The sequence below is a fragment of the Pelodiscus sinensis genome, chromosome 4 (assembly GCF_049634645.1).
Source record: "Pelodiscus sinensis isolate JC-2024 chromosome 4, ASM4963464v1, whole genome shotgun sequence".
Taxonomy (NCBI): Eukaryota; Metazoa; Chordata; order Testudines; family Trionychidae; genus Pelodiscus; species Pelodiscus sinensis.
In genome coordinates, this window is record NC_134714.1 from 134003294 (window position 1) to 134019978 (window position 16685).

A 16685-nucleotide genomic window follows, 5' to 3' on the forward strand; every position below is an offset into this window, starting at 1 on the left:
ATTTACATAAGGGATCTCAGCCAGCAGATACAGGGCGCCCTGCTATAAGTCGCCCCAGTATACATCCATTCCGCTCTAAAGTTATTGACATTTGTAGGAACTGATGCATTCTAAGTCCTCGCATTCCCCGCTCTTAAGTCACAAAAAAAAAAAAAAAAACCCAACCCAACCTGTGCAAATGGAAGTCAGCTGCAGGAAAAAAATTCCCCGCTGTAAGTTGTTTTGCTATAAGTCCAAGTTTTTTAGTACATATCTTGGGCTTATAGTGAGGACGGCCTGTACCACATGTATAAAAAAAAATCTGTCCACTACCCCAATATGCTATATAATGCAAACAGACTCTGTCCCCAATTGTGTGTTATCTACATACAGGCTCTCTGATTGCTCAGATTATACATCATGCAATCTGCCGCTATCCCACAATTGTACATATAATCATACCCCCTTTCCATTATACGTGCAGCGGGGCGATTTGGCTAAGGGTGCTGTATACACAGTGTTTCTTTAGGCAGACCCTGAGGCAATGCACAGTAAGCCTGTGGAACTCCCTGCTTTGAGGCCGAGTTTAGCAAAATTCTAAGAAGCCCAGGACTATGCTCTGATGGGGGCTAGGAAGAAATGTGTCAAGAGGGCCGGTTACTCCAGAACTGTCCGCCCCCTCTGCAGAAGCAGGTGTTGGCTACTGCTGGAGAAGGGATAATCTGTTTGATTGGGGGTAGCAGGGCATCAGCCTAGATGGGCTCACAGCTTTGATCTGGGGCACAAGAGTGGGGACAGGCAATCTAGATGGGCCCAGCGGTTGGACTCAGGGCAGCAGGGAGGGGGTGGGACACTAAGCTAGACCAGCCCATGGGTCTGATCCTGGGTGAATGAGGGGAAGTGTGATATTAGACTATATGGCCATGGGCCTAATCCAGGGGGGTATGGAGAGGGCAGGATACCAGGCTAGATGGGCCCATGGGTCTGTTCTGTGGTGGCAATTATGTTTCTAACTAAACATTTGGTTTGAAACCTGTAGCAAAGTCTCATCTGTCTAGACATGGGTAGCCACTCTGAGATAAAGGGCTGCCATCGCAAAAAAAGCCTAAAGCATAAATTGCACAAGAATGCAGAGTGTCAACCGTGGGGGGACGGGCATATTGGAGCAGACAGACTGGATCAGTCCGACAGGCCCATCTACCCTGGTATCCTGCCCCCTCCCTGCCACCCTGGGGCAGACCCCCAGGCCTGTCTGGCTCAGCATCCTGCTCCCGCCATCTCTCTGCATGAGATCCATCTAAGCTGGGATCCCGTCTCCCACAGAACCAACATCAAATACTTCAGGGGAAAGGATCTGGGAGACTGGTGGTGAGTTCCCCTCAATTCTGCTGCTGCACAGAGATCTGTGTGATGGGGTTTTAAGTCACGCCACTTGTGCCTGCTAGGGATGTTAAATATCGGTTAACTGAATAGTCGATTAACCTCGTGAATTCTTATCAGTTACTCGACTATTCTGTAGTCCCCAGGGCTGGGGTTGGCAGCCAGTGCGCTCCGGCCCCACTCCCAAGGAGCCCCTGCTACTCCACGTTGCTGCCTCTATCAGATGCACCAGCGTGAGGTTCCAGGTGGGAGCTAGTCCACAAGGGAAGCCAGTTTAAAAAAAAAGCTCCCTTCGCAGACTGACTGGAGCCCTGCACTGCTGCCCCTGTCCGGGGGGAAGGGGGCTGAGCTCCAGGACCCAGGCTGAGCCAGAAGCGAGCTGAGCTGCCTGCCCGCCTGGCTCCTAATACACTTTAAATGCAGAGCTGCAGTGGTGGTAGGTCCCAGACCCGGCCCAAGCCAGGGCCTAGCTGGGCTGCTGGCCAGCCTCCTAAAAACTTACTGGTGGGGGGGAGGGAGGGGGGAGAATGCATGTAGTCTATTGCATTAACCTATAAGGTTTTGCTGATCAGTTAAGCAACTTCACTATTACAACCCTAGTGCCTGTAACCCTTTTAGCATTTATACAAATATGGATCAAAAGCCCTGTGAAATGCATTTACGGTGTAACGTGCCCACAAGTCTATGTTGTGGTAGGGCCCTGTACAAACACAGAGAGCTTCTGATTTGAGAGAGAGACAAGAGACAACAGGTGAAGACAGACAGAAAGGTGGGGGGACCGAGTCAGGATGGCGAGCATGCTTGGCGATGCGCCTTTTTGGCAGCATCACGACAGAGGAGGGTTTGAGGAGGGATTTTAAGGGACAACCGGGCAGCTTTGCCACTGTTTATGGGCCGCATGGGAGAAAGCACAAAAGTGCTTGTTTAAAACCATAAGTGAGCAGTGATGGCTAGGGATGTTAAAAAGCATTTAATACAGTAACTGTGCAGCCACTACAAATCTCAGAGGTTACACGCAGGAGTGGCCCTAGATGAGCTGCCGGCAACTGGCGCCCCAGGTGAAATGCGCGATCGGCGCCCCCGCCTCCAAAGCCCTCAGCGGCTGTTTATCTTGGTGCCCTAGGCGACCGCCTAGTTTGCCTGAATTGATGGGCCGCCACTGGTTCGCACTGCAGGCTTCACAGTATGAAGCTTAGTTTTATACTGCACAGCCCACACCAAAGCCTTCCCGGGAAGTGGGGCTACCAACCTGCCCAGGTCCTGGGGAGCAGGCTTTGCTAGCCTGCTGCAGTGAAGCCACCTCCCTGGAGCCAACTGAGTTTAACTGAGCATCAGCTTATTGGTTAAACCGTTAGCCAGTTAAACCTTGACATCCCTAGTGGCAGCTGGGACTTTTGGCCAACCAGCAGCAGGAGCAGACGTCTCAAAAGCAAATGAACCAGGAGAGATTGGGTGAGGAGCAGCCAGCGAAGGAAAGGCAAGTAGCTTATATCCGAGGCGAGGGACCCTGCCGGGGTGGGGGCGGTGGTGCACAGAGAGGGATGACAGGCAAAGCGGTGGGCTTGGAGAACTCTCCTTGCAGCAGCATTCTGAAGGGGTATGAGCGAGGCAAGACCGCATTTGTCAAGGCCAGAGGACACCTCATTGACCCAGATGACTCAGAATCCTAGAACGAGGAGGGACCTCGAGAGATCATCAAGTCCAGTCCCCTGCCCTCAAGGCAGGACCAAGCACCACCTAGATTGGTGTTTCTCAACCTTTTTTTATATAAAGTAAAGTACCCCCAGTACCTACAGTTCTCAGACAATTTTTTTTTCTACCATTGAAACATTTGTTTAAACAACTTAATCATGGGCTGGCGGGCAATGAAATGTTTGAGTGTAAAAAGTACAAAAACAATGAAGCGCTGTAGAACTTAAAACAAAAATTCAGTTTTCTCGGTGTACCACCCAGACGTCTCTCAAGTACTTCCAAGGGCACCTGTACCACTGGTTGAGAAACACTGCTCTAGATCATCCCTGACAGGTGTGTGTCTAACCTGCTCTTAAATATCTCCAGGGATGGAGATTCTACAACTCCCCAAGGCAAATTATTCCAGTGCTTCATCACCCTGACAGTTAGGAACCTTTTCCTAATGTACAACTTAAACCACCCTTGCTGCAGTTTAAGCCCATTGCTTGTCCTACCATAGAGGCCAGGAGAACAATTTCCCCCTCCCTTCCTTGTAACACTTCTTTAAATACTTAAAAACAGCTATCATATTCCCTCTGTCTTCTCTTTTCCAAACTAAACAAGCCCAGTTCCTTCAGTCCTCCCTCACAGCTCATGTTCTCTAGACCTTTCATCATTTTTGTTGCTCTTCTCTGGACCTTCTCCAATTTCTCCACATCTTTCTTGAAATGCAATGCCCAGAACTGGACACAATACTTCACCTGAGGCCTAATCAGCACAGAGTAGAGCGGAAGAATGACTTCTTGTGTCTGGCTCACAACACTCCTGTTAATGCATCCCAGAATCACGTTTTGGTTTTTTTGCAACACTGCTGACTTATGATCCCTAGATCCCTTTCTGCAGGACTCCTTCCTAGACAGTCACTTCCCATTTTGTGTGTGTGAAACAGATTGTTCCTTCCTAAGCGGAGCACTTTGCATTTGTTCTTATTAAACTTCATCCTATTGACCGCTGACCATTTCTCCAGTTTGTTCAGATCATTTTGAATTATGACCCTGTCCCCCAGAGCACTTGCAACCCCTCCCAGCTTGGTGGTATCTGCAAACTTAATAAGCGTACCCTCTATGCCATCATTTAAATTACTGAAGATATTGAACAGAACTGGACCCAAAACAGATCCCTGCAGAACCCCACTTATGATGCCCTTCCAACATGACAGTGAACCATTAATAATTACTCTCTGAGAATGGTTATCCAGACAGTTATGCATCCTCCTTAGAGTAGCCCCATCTAGGTTGTATTTGCCCAGTTTATTGATAAGAACATCATGCAAGACTATCAAATGCCTTACTTAAGTCTAGGTATACCACATCCACCGCTTCTTTAGCCACAAGACTTGTTACCCTATCATGAGAGCCTAGGGCAGGGGTTCCCAACCTTTTTGGGTCCCCGTGCCCCCTTGGCTTTTAGTAAACCTTCTCGTACCCCCTTGACAAGCTTCTCATACCCCCTGGGGGTACGCGTACCCCAGGTTAGGAACCCCTGGCCAAGGGGCTGTGTTTCTTCCTCATCCAAGGCAAGCAGAAATTGGCATCTGCCTGATACACCAGGGTTTATATCTGCTCTGTACATCACAGATCCACATAGTCTATGCCCCAGCCTGGGGCCAGTACCTTGGGAGTGCCCCTTTTACTGGGCCAAACCCCACAGATTCACGAAGTCCCTCTGTGATAGGCCCATAGCCTCCAGCTTTGGCACCAGCAATCCCAGTTTTTGTTCATGGTGCCCTACAGCAAATCCAGCCTGTGGGAGGTGGATACTGCAAGGGACACCCGTGAGTATTTGCAGGAACACAGCCTTTAGTCACCTGGCTATGACATCTGACAGCCCTGGGGTTATCAAAGGGAGGCAAAAGTTAAGCCCAAATCCAGTCTACACAAGCCAGCCCAGCAGTAAGAGATTCACATTCTGTTGCCATGACAGAGCAGTTGGGACAGGAACACAGGGCATCTGCGCCTCTCGGAGCCTGCCTGCAGAAAGGCAGGCCTGGTGAGATGCCTGCCAGTGATGGACATAGGGTGGCATGAGCTCACACAAGGCAGAGGCATCGGACGTCCTTGGGACTCTAAGAAGCCCAGGTGGGATGGAAGAGTTTATTATGGACTTTGGGTAACCGCGGCCTAGCCAGAGGACTAGCCCATCACAACCTGGAAGGCATCTGGCTGAGTGTATCAGCTGGAGACCAGGAGAGAAACCAAGAGAGGTCCAGTGCCATGCCAAACCAGAAAGGGTGTTAGGTTGGATAGTCTGAGGCAGGTTTGCCTGCAAAGTGAGCGAGAGGACAGTGCAGCACCTAGTGCTGGGGGAAGGGGAATGATTAGAGCTAGTGCCAGACAAAACGCTTATTGAGCCAACGTTTTCTTCAGCTGCCGTCTGTCTGGAGCGACCTGTTGTACACGGAGCGTGTCAGATGTAAGGGGCAGAGAGAGCTGTGTCTGAGCTACGCCTAGCAGGAGGGTGGTCTTGGGCCAGGACTGCACAGGGTGGCACCACTGTAATACATCTACTACAGAACATACAGTGCCAGCACAATGGCCACCAGGCCTATGGCTGGGCTCCTAGAGGTGACGGTGACAGTGACACAAATAACTAAAGCAGGGCTCCTCAACACGCAGCCTGTGGGCTGCATGCGGCCCGCGGCCCGTTTGTTTGCAGCCTGCGGTGCAGTTTGGGTTTACACGGGGCTCAACACACGGCCCACAGGTGGGATCCTTTGAACATGGCCTCCACTGGGAACACGTTCCATAATGGCGAGTCAATAGAATGGTCTTCTGTTGAGATGTGTTTTAGTAGTTAAAATTCCCGGACTGTCATTGCTCATTAAAAGCGCTGTCATATGAGTGGAAAGGGGGAAATATTGCATTGTATTAATACCAGCAGAACTGATCTAAATGGGGCCAGCGTGTTGTGTAGTCTTGCCTTAATCTTTGTATTCAGGCCCATCAGTGTGAAAGACGCTATTTGTATTTATTTGCCTGTACATGCAACCACACTAAAGTTGCAGCCCTCGGCATGTGCTGTGAGTATCCGTGTGGCCCCCTGGGCTTCCAAAGTTGAGTAGCTTTGAACTAGAGCATCACACACTTTGCAGCTTCAGGGAGCCAAGCTCAATGCCCACCTCAGGGGCTCCTGGCATCCCTACATCCCGCCCCAACAAGATGCCTGGGTAGCCCCTTCTCATTCCCCATCTTTCAGGGACTCCCTGAACCCCCCTCCCCCATCCTCTGATACGAGGGGCTAGGGATGTCCCCCACATACAAGGGGTTCTTTGCATCACCTGTCCCCATATTTTGCCTATGCCAGGGGTTCTGGGTCCCACTTTCCCCTACCACAGCTGCCTCTCCCATCCCCACAGACAGAAAGGCTCTGTGCCCCCTATACCTCTTGGACCACACACCAAGGGTTGTGTGTGTCCCTCCATGTCCCAAAGGGCTGGTGACGAGGAGCAGGCCCACAGGGAAATCCCCCATGGCCTGCAGCTCAGAAAGGGCATGCAAACCAGAGTAGGAGGCCGGGAAGAGGAGAGCCGGGGCAACACTTCCTAAAGAGCAGAGGGCTGGATGCACAGGAGGTGGCCTGGGAAACGGGATAGTCTGGATAGGTGAGCAGATAGCCCAGTTGTTCAGGGCCCCAGGGCTGGTGGGGGTGCCCCCTAGCAAGAGGGCACAGCATTCACTGCTAATGGGAGAGAGAAGAGGCCTGGGAGCCAGCTGACTGGCGAATGAAGACAGAGCCTCAGAGGCAGGGCAGGACTGGGTTTGAGTGTGCTTGGCTTATAAGCAAAATGCAGTAGACTTTAGGGAGCGCTGAGAGTCGGAGAATGACAAACTGAAGGAGAAACCAGAGCAGGTCAGGGGTTACCACATGGAATTTAACGGACGTCATGGGAACACTTCTGCTGAGGTTTTTACAACTCCAGACCCACCCTCAGAGCCTTATCGGATTTAGCGGGTGTCCCTGGGGCAGGGCAGCAAGGTCCATCAGAAACACACCCGTGTGCGAGATGCGGAAGTGGGGCGATAGGATTTGACAGGCAGAGAACCACCCAGCGCCCTGCAGTTTACAGCTTTGCCACAGTGCTGCGCTAGCAAGTGATAATGCTGTGCGATTCAGCAGCCCTTTTCACCGGCGACCCCGGCTGCTTTATCCAGAACAATCAGTGACCCTCACAAACCCGCCCAAGGGGTTTTACCTCCATCTCACACTTGAAGAAACTGAGGCACAGAGCATGGGGAGATGTGCCCTAAGTTACTCAACAACACAGAAGCAGGGGAATAGAACCCCCGAGTCCTGGCTCCAAATCCCCACTTGCTCTAATGCTCTAGACCCCACGCCCCTCCCAGGGCTGGGGATACAACCAGGAGTTCTGGGTCCCAGGCCCACCATTCCCAACCCAATAGACTCCACTTCTCTCCCAGAGCTGGGGACAGAACTCTAGCTCTCAGCCTCCCACACTCTCCTGTACTAACCCACAGTCCAAGATGAGCAAGAGCTGACCAGGGCGTGCCTATGTAGCAGGTTACTCTCGCATACTGCCCCAGGCAGAAAGGGAAGGAAGGTGGCTACCCTTTCTTTCTTGGTAAGCCACCAACTCCCCCCCTCCTCCTCCCTCACAAAAAAAAAACAGGCAGTGAAGCCCCACTGCCACCCATGCCTGGACTCACAGGGGCGCTGAAGTGGACTCCATCATAGCGGTAGATTTTCTGCGGGGCCCGCCGCAGCGCTGGGTCAATGACGAGCTTGTAGCTTCTCCACTGGAAGTTGGGGGCTTTCTGTGTGTCACCCCCACTTTCCTGATCCATTATGACTCATTTAAACTGAGAGGAAGACAGAGAGAAGAAAAATTACTGGCAGCCACATATTACAAACACTCACACGGTATCCTCTACTGGTTGCCTCTGGGACTGCTACGTTGCTCGCATCTCCCTCTATCCCAGCAGGCTCCAAGTTCAGAGAGGAAGCACCTCTCTAGCCTTCCCTCCAGCCCCTGCGCCCCTCCACCCCACCGAAAGACCCCTTGATCCCAACAAGCTGGAGACAAAGTAGGCCAGAGACACAAGATTCATCAGGGTTACTGGGGGAGCCTGGGAGAATTCAGAGAGCCCCAAGTCAGAAAAGCCCATCAGCAGTTCCCAACTTTTGCCAGCTGGGGACCCATTTTGACAATTCAGGAAGACTTGGTGACCCAAGGCAATTCAAAAAGGGGGGAAGAGGGAGGGCAGAGCCATGTGGGGAGACACTTGGCGACCCTTTTGAAATGTAATGGCGACTCATATTTGGGTCCCGACCCATAGGCTGGGAAACCCTAGTCTAACTTCTCGTATAGCATGGGCCAAGCAGTTTCACCCAGTTCCTCCTGTGCTGACCCCATTGATTAGAGGAGGCTCAACTAGATCTCTGCTACCCAACTGCAAGTGTTGGGCCGGGATCAGGTGGGAAAACTACTGGCCCCTGTAGGGCTAAGCTTAGGCTAGCTCTCCTGCCCACAGCGTTCCTGCTGGCCACCTGCAACTTCGCTTCACTGTGTATGCTACAGTCAGTGTGCCAAGGAGTCCCAATGGCAGGAGTGGGGCTTGCCGGTTCAGCAGGAAGGGTCAGCTTAGGCAGAAAAACAACTCAATCCTCATGGGACTGAGCCCGGTTTGAATCAGGCTCACAAATTAGGTCTGAGCAGATTCTAGACTGTTGTTGTGAGAACAGAGGAGACTGAGGGGCAACAATGCTAGGGCAGGTAGGCCCATGGGTATGAGCTGGGAAAGCCAGACGGGGGCAGAATACCTGGTTAGTGAGGTCTGATCTGGGATGGGGAGATAGGGAATTGATTCAGTGACTCGTGTGTGGATGATCTCATGAGGTGATCCACATGTCTAGCTGCAGACGGAGGCACCCCACATATCCAGGGTCCCTGATGGTCAGTCCTGGGGGAAATTCCTTACAGACCAAGAACATGGTGACCCAGAGCTAAGCAGGGGGCTACTGTCAATCAGTGTTCAAGCACAAAAGCATCAAAGCCAAGGATGGGAAGAAATTCTTTAGGGTGGGAAGAGAGAACTAGAGGCATCAAGGAAACTCCCACGAGAGAGAAGTCCAATACCCGATGTTCTCATCTCTCACAGCAAAGGGCAGGAGCCTTTTCCCTTTGGAGACCAAAAAATAAGAGCTGTGGGCAATAATCTCTGGGGGACAACCCCACCCTGGGTTAAGTGGGTCCATCTCTGCTGTGGGAACAGTCAGTCGGGGATAATCCTGCCCCAGAAGAGGATGAGAGAGATGGGCCAGCTCTCCTCAGGCTAGGTTCCTCCTAGTCTCTGGCTTCAAGGCTAGCATGGGATACCAAACAGTCTCTAACTTCCCTTGCCTGCCCCAGGTGACATCAGTTCACTTGCAGGAGCTAGGGGAGTCCAATCCTTTCCCTCTACTGTAAAGTGGGGCCCCTCTGAATAGATCCAATTACAGCAACTGCCCAACTTAGAACTGGTGAGGGGGTTATAAACATTCCTCCTAGGGCCTTACATTTCACCACAAAGTGTTTGCCTAAACAGGCACTGCATGGCAATGAGATGCAGCTGCCTCTGGGGAAAGGTAACCAGGAAACAGCTGCACAGTGATGCCTCCCCTGTTGTTGAAACGCAGCCACCTCTGAGGCAGGGCATCTGGGGAACAGCCACACAGCAAATGCCTCATGGAAATCTCTAGCCCAGCATTGAGAAACTCAGCCCAGAGGTGGCAGTACAGCAGGAATGGTTCAACTGACACCGAGATGCAGCTGCCTCTGGAACAGAGCAACTGAACAACAGCCACATCACATACAAATCACTTGTCTGGTGCTGAATTGCAGCCATCTCTGGGGGACGGCAGCAGGGTAACTGCATCACTTAGGACAGGATTGATGTTCTACCTCTCAGGAAGTTTGCTCTGAAGCAGTTCTGCTGTTCTTAAGGACACTCCCCTGCCCACGTTACATATATTAAATATGCCCGGCACATATAACACTACAGCTGTGAGAGCCACCAACTGAGGATTTCCCCTGAAAGGCTGGAGTCCCCCAGCGGAATTTCCCAGCATTCCAAGGAGCCGTCAATACAACCAGAAAATTCCACATGTCTTTCATCAAGCCATACAACCTGGTGTAGCAGCTCTGAGATTCACTACTAGAAGCTTAATCATTTACACTGAGGTGGCATGTGGAGGGCCCCATTCAGGATGGGGGGTGTCTCTGCCACTCTGCTGGCTGCTGCACAGACCCCGGCCCCAAATGAAAATCAGGGACCCCCACTGCACCAGGCAGCATGCAGGCACACAAGGAGAGAGGGTCCCTGCCTCCGAGAGCTCTCAGCCTACACAGACAAGGCCAGAACAGTGATGAGAAGCTACGGTTGTGCTGGGGACCTCATGGATTCCATCTTGATCAAGATCAAGGTCCCCCATCATGCTGGGTGCCACACAGATAGTCTCATCCAATCCCATGAGGCACTGCTACATAAATGCAGATGTCCAAGCCAACCTGGCACTGCAAGCTGCCTTCGCAGAGAGCGCCTTGTTTGAGCACCACCCTACAGAGGAAGTGCTAGACATGATCCAAGAGGGCAACACACACTCCTGCCCCTTAGGAACAAAGGTGTCCATTTATTCCTAGAGCAGGCATTGAAAGGGAGAGCACAGGTACAGAACCCAGACTCCTACCAGCAGGAGGCAACACTACCCACACATGCACAATCCTGATTCCCTCCGCCAGCCAGCTGAGCCACATACCCATAAGCCTCCAATTCCTCCAGCAGGGGCTATACCACCCAGCCACATTGATTCCCTCAAGCAGGAAGCACAAAAATTCCCCCCCCCCACCTCACAGGACCCCACCAACGTGCCTCAACCTATCCCAGAAAATCAAAATCAGATCAGTAAGAGACAGGTATGAAATCGTACCTGTGATGGATGATGTGTTTTGCACTCTTGACAGCGATAAAAGACGACGTGTATCTGTAAATGCAGTATGCTTCTTTTTGACGCAACAGAGCAGATGCTTAGTCCATAACGCAGAGTGGGACCTCAAAGAACTGGGAAGCAAGCAAAGAAAATAGGGGTTAAGTGTCACAGGAATAAAGGGTTAAAGGGGAGGGGGTTATGGTGTGTATTACACAGAATGCATCCAGAACATACAAAGGGTGGTACCCTACCCTGTAAGAGGACAAACATGTTGGGTCCTATCCCCAGGTCTGGAAGGGGAGTGGGGTATAGTGGATTAGAGCAGGAAGGGATGGGAGACAGGGATCCCTAGCTCCTGTATGATATTAGAGTTTCCAACCAACTTGTCTACCAGCAAAAATAAATTAAAAAATTAAGGACTCAAAAGACAAAGTAAACTCAAATTACTAATTATTTCACAATCTGGCACCGGAGACCTATTCTAAGCCTCCTAAGACAAATATTGAGATGGGAAGGTTCAGAAATAAGACAAGGTAGCAGAGAGCAAAGGAGCTGTTCAGAGGTGCGCAGATACTAGGGTGATGGGCTGCAGCACGAAACCCTAGAACAAGCCTCCAAGAGAAAGCTCGGGTGCTGCTCTGAATTTTGGAAAGCAGCCATTCCCTGACAGAAGGGAGTTATGATCTAAGACTGGAAGCTGGAATGCAGAGCAATATGGGCCCTGGTACAGCCAAAGGATGTTTATAATAGCTCCTCCCCACACTTCTGAACCCCTCCCCTCAGAACCCCCCAAAGACCTCCTCGAGCTGCCTTCCCCACCCACCTGGGGGGCCCTTTGATGAGACAGTTCACTCTCCTATGGCCCCTTTAACCCAAAAATCTAACCTAGCCAGCTCCATTATCATCCCCACTTCAGATGCAAGGAAATGGAGGCCTAGAACAGCAAAAAGGCAAAGCTATGTAGCTGATCAGTGGCAGAGTCGGAAAAAGAACCCACAAGTCCTGGCTCCCAAGCCCCAGGTTTAACGGACCACACCCCATTCACCTCCCAGAACCAGGGCAGATCTCAGGAGCTGTGACTCCAAGCCCCCCACACCTACCACCTCACTAGGGCCTGCAGCTCTCCCTACAGGACACCACATCCCATGTCTTTGGTGACGCTGTCCCACCCTGAGCACCGAAAAGCTTCCTTCTGCTGGTGCAAGCCCTTCCCCAACTCAGCACCCCAGGCCCCTTGATGCCCTCCATCCAAATCTTATGCCCCCCATCCCAATTCTCCCATCTTAGTGTCCCCCACACACCTCTCTGGTCCTCTCCCAACAACCCCCATTGTGGGCTTCAGCACCCCACCCCCTGCCAATACTCTCCTCAGCTCCCTCAGATCTTCACCACTCAGGACCCCTCTCTGGACCCTCACCCACTTCACCTCCTACACATTCCCCATCGCAGACTCCCAACTCCCCATCCCCTCAGGTCCCTATACCCCACTTCAAGGCCTCAGCTCCTCCCCACACTTCTGAAACCCTCCCCTCAGAACCTCCCCCCGGGGGCCTTTCCCCCAACTCCCCTGCTCCCACCTCAGAGCCTGCGCTCTCTAGAAGATATCCAGTCCTCTCAGAGACCTCAGCCCCACACCCGTAGAGCCCCTCTTCTGAGCCCCCCCATAACCAGAGCCCCCCGAGACCTCAGCCCCCCAGAGCTCACTCCCAGAGCCCCTATGCTGAGCCCCCACATAACCAGAGCCCCCTCAGAGACCTCAGCCCCCCCACCCACAGAGCCCCCTCCATGCCCAGAACCCCACCAAGACCTCAGTCTCCCCACTCCCAGAGCCCCCCGTGACCTCAGCCCCCCACCTGCAGAGCCCCTCTTCTGAACCTCCCCTACCCCCAGGGCCCCCCCCCAGACCTCAGCCCCCCACCTCCGTACTCCCAGGGCCCCCCCGAGACCTCAGCCCACCACCCTTAGAGCCCCCCCAGAGACCTCAGCCCCCCACCTCCCTACCCCCAGGGACCTCAGCCCCCCACCCCCCCGCCCCCAGGGCCCCCCCCAGAGATCTGAGCCCCCCACCCCCCTACTCCCAGGGCCCCCCCAGAGACCTCAGCCCCCTACTCCCAGGGCCCCCCCCCAGAGACCTCAGCCCCCTACCCCCAGGGCCCCCCCAGAGATCTGAGCCCCCCCCTACCCCCAGGCCCCCCCCAGAGACCTCAGCCCCCCACCCCCCTACTCCCAGGGCCCCCCCAGAGACCTCAGCCCCCTACCCCCAGGGCCCCCCCAGAGATCTGAGCCCCCCACCCCCCCTACTCCCAGGGCCCCCCCAGAGACCTCAGCCCCCCACCCCCTACCCCCAGGGCCCCCCCAGAGACCTCAGCCCCCCACCCCCCACCCCCAGGGCCCCCCCAGAGACCTCAGCCCCCCACCCCCCACCCCCAGGGCCCCCCCAGAGACCTCAGCCCCCCACCCCCCTACTCCCAGGCCCCCCCCAGGGACCTCAGCCCCCCACCCCCTACCCCCAGGGCCCCCCCCAGAGATCTGAGCCCCCCACCCCCCAGGGCCCCCCCAGCATCCTCCCCCGCCCCCCTCGTAACCGTCCCCGCGCGCGCCGCTGCCCCTCACCCGCGGCCCCGCCCCCTCCGCCTCGCGCCCCCTTCCCCGCGCGCGCCGCCGCCGCTCTCACCTCCCTGCTCCCGGCCCCTCCCCCCCCCGCGCGCGCGGCCTCTTCGCTCGGCGACCAGGGGGGGCCCGCTACTGCCGCCGCCGCAGACAGGGAGAGGGGGCGGGGCCAACGGCCGACGTCCCGCCGGCTCGCGCGAGACTTCCCGCCGGCTGGCCCGCTCCACCCCCGCCTTCGCCGGCTCTGTGCGTTCGCGACCGCAGTTTCGACGCGGGAGATAATACCGATTTCCCTCCGCGGCAGGCGGGACCGCGCCGCCGCCGCCCTCCTCCCCCCCGCGCCCTCCCCCCGCGGCGCAGCCATTTCTTCTCTCTCGTCCCTCCAAGCGCGGGGGTCGTGTGACGAATCCGCCGAGCCCAAACCCCAGCTACCTGCGCCGCAGGGAGAGCCAGCCGCGCACTTTCGCCACAAACTGGCCTCGGGGGAAACCTGCTTCCCTCGCCCCTCGCCGCGGCGCGCAGAGCCACTGGGGGGAGCGTGACTCATCCTCACGCGCCCGGCTATTTTTGAAGGGCCCACTTGGAGATGGCGGGAGCGAATCTGCTCTTCTGAACTCGCAGCTAGTTCCTAGGGGCAAGGCACAACCTCGGCACTTTCGCCATGCGACGGCATGCATTTAAATACATTTAAATAATTAACAGCAATACTGCGTGACGCTGAAAGGAAGACAGCGATGGATCGTAACGAGGGGGGGGGATTAGATGTCCGAGGAACGAATCGGATTTGGCGAAATGGCAGCTAAGGGAGGGAGTGTTATTCGCCTGCAGCACTTTCGCCACGGGCATGCATTGCATTCCAGTCCCTCTCAATACTTCAGTACAGCGCTATAGAAAAGCCAACAGGAGACAGGTGACTCCTGAGCTGCCCTCACCGGCTCATACGACTTTTATGGAGCGGAGAATGAGAGAGGCAGGAATGGAATCTACTTTGGTGAATGTGTAGCTTGCTGCTAGAAAGGGAATAAACTTTTATTCGAGTCCGGCACTTTCGCCAGGGGTGGGGCTACATTTCAATATATTTTAATAATGTATTTCACAACTGTAGCAAAGCCAAGAAGAATCGTGAGACCAACTCTATAGTCTGTTGTTTTATAGTGCGGAAATAGATGGCTGAGAGATTATATCTACTTTGCTGAAATTTTATCTAGGACTTAAGGGTTAAATGTAATAGTGTATATGTGCACCCATCACTTTCGTTATGAGTGGGTAAATAAAATAGCCAGTAAGCTGACTAATGACCCTGTCCTCAAAAAAAACTAGCCTATTATCTGTGTAGATGGAAAGGTTCAAGTATTGAATCTGCTCTTGCGAAATCCCAGGTAATACCATAGCTATTGGAGAACGAGAAAAGGGTGTCAATTATTCATACCTTGCACTTTCACCATGAACTAGAAGAAAGTCAATTATATAATAACGACCTACAATGCAACGGAAGAATCAGTGGGAGACAAATGAACCCATGACTGTATATATTACTTAAAGGAAGTAATTCCCATTTACTGCATTGAATCTGCTTTGTCGAAAACTAGTTTCAGTGTCTAAGGGGAATCCTAGGAGATTGGTTTACCTACCGCACTTTTGCCATAAGGTGTAATAAATGACAATACATTAAAATAACTTCCTCCCTTTAGAGAGTCACGAGTAGGAGAGAAATCAGCCCTTTCATTAACATAATGTAATTAGTTTATTTTAAGTGTTATGGCGAATATGCTAGAGCCAAGTAGATATGGGGGATAAAGAAAAAACTGCTGTCTTATCCCCAGCAAGCACTTTCGTCAGAGGTTAGAAAAAAATCATTATCTAAGTTAAATAACATCAGAGAGCAGAAAATCAATCATTACTTCACCAATTTTTAAGGCCACGTGCAAATTGTGTGGAATCTACGAAATAATCACCTGACTTTTTTCATAAGGAAGGCAATAAAAAGCGAGTGACTCATCTTCTGCACTTTCATTGTGGAAATGTCAATAAATGGAAATATATCTAGGGAAGTAATAAACCATCCAGATGTGGTGGGATATATCCAAAATCTCATGAAAAGCCAAATTAAATGCTAATTCATCAAGCCTGTTTTTTTTTCATTTACTTGACAGAAGAGAGGGATGTGTATGTCGAATCTGCTACTGCCATTCCATAGGCCCAATTACAACCTCCTGAAGGCTGTGTCTACACTGGGCCACTTATTCCGGAAAATCAGCCGCTTTTCCGGAATAAGCTGCGAGCTGTCTACACTGGCCCTTGAATTTCCGGAAAAGCAACGACGCTCTACTGTACAAAATCAGCCGCTATTCCAGAAAAACTATTCTGCTCCCGCTCGGGTATAAGTCCTTATTCCGGAACACTGTTCCGGAAAAGGGCCAGTGTAGACAGCCCAGTAGTCTTTTCCGGAAAAAAGCCCCGATCGCGAAAATGACGCTCGGGGTTCTTTTCTGGAAAAGCGCGTCTACATTGGCCACAGACGCTTTTCCAGAAAAAGGGCTTTTCCGGAAAAGCAGCCTGCCAATGTAGACGCTCCTTTTCCGGAAATGCTTAAAACAGAATAGTATTCCGTTTTAAGCATTTCCGGAAATTCATGCCAGTGTAGACACAGCCCTTGGGTATATATAGTGCCATCTGGGACCAATTTGCATCCTGTGACCTATTTTTTGATAGCTTTCACAAGTGTTGAATCTATTGATTTCACTTCACAGACAGAAGGGCTGTGTCTAGACTGGCATGATTTTGTGGAAATACTTTTAACAGAAAAGTTTTTCCGTTAAAAGTATTACCGCAAAAGCGTGTCTAGATTGGCACGGATGCTTTGGCCAGTCTAGACGTGATTTTGCGCAAGAAAGCCCCGATCACCATTTTAGCCATCGGGGCTTTTTTGCGCAAAACGGTTCTTCCCTGTTTACACTGGCCCTCTCGAGCAAGTATTCTTGCGCAAGAGGGCTTTTTCCCGAGTGGGAGCGTGAAAGTATTTGGGCAAGAAGCACTGATTTTGTACATTACAAAGTCAGTGT

The 16685-nt window shown here is 52.6% G+C and overlaps 1 protein-coding gene across 8 annotated transcripts in view; it reads right to left on the reverse strand.

The window, feature by feature from the left end:
• The window catches only part of SETD1A (SET domain containing 1A, histone lysine methyltransferase), a 36895-nt gene extending 22819 nt beyond the window's left edge, over window positions 1–14076 (reverse strand). For 5 of the 8 annotated variants that reach the window (XR_012903732.1, XM_075928709.1, XM_075928708.1 and 2 more), the window contains exons 1-3: window positions 13688–13836; window positions 11014–11144; window positions 7755–7907 (exon numbers count right to left, since the gene is read on the reverse strand). Coding sequence is in view for 7 of the 8 variants with exons in the window: in XM_075928709.1 (XP_075784824.1) it covers window positions 7755–7892 (138 nt within the window). In the remaining variant the exon portion in view is untranslated. Of the gene's footprint in view, window positions 1–7754; window positions 7908–11013; window positions 11145–12113; window positions 12266–12590; window positions 12613–13687; window positions 13837–14055 lie in introns of those variants that run through there. The other 3 variants (XM_075928705.1, XM_075928706.1, XM_075928704.1) reach the window with 3 other exon arrangements.
• Window positions 14077–16685: the final 2609 nt, after the last annotated feature.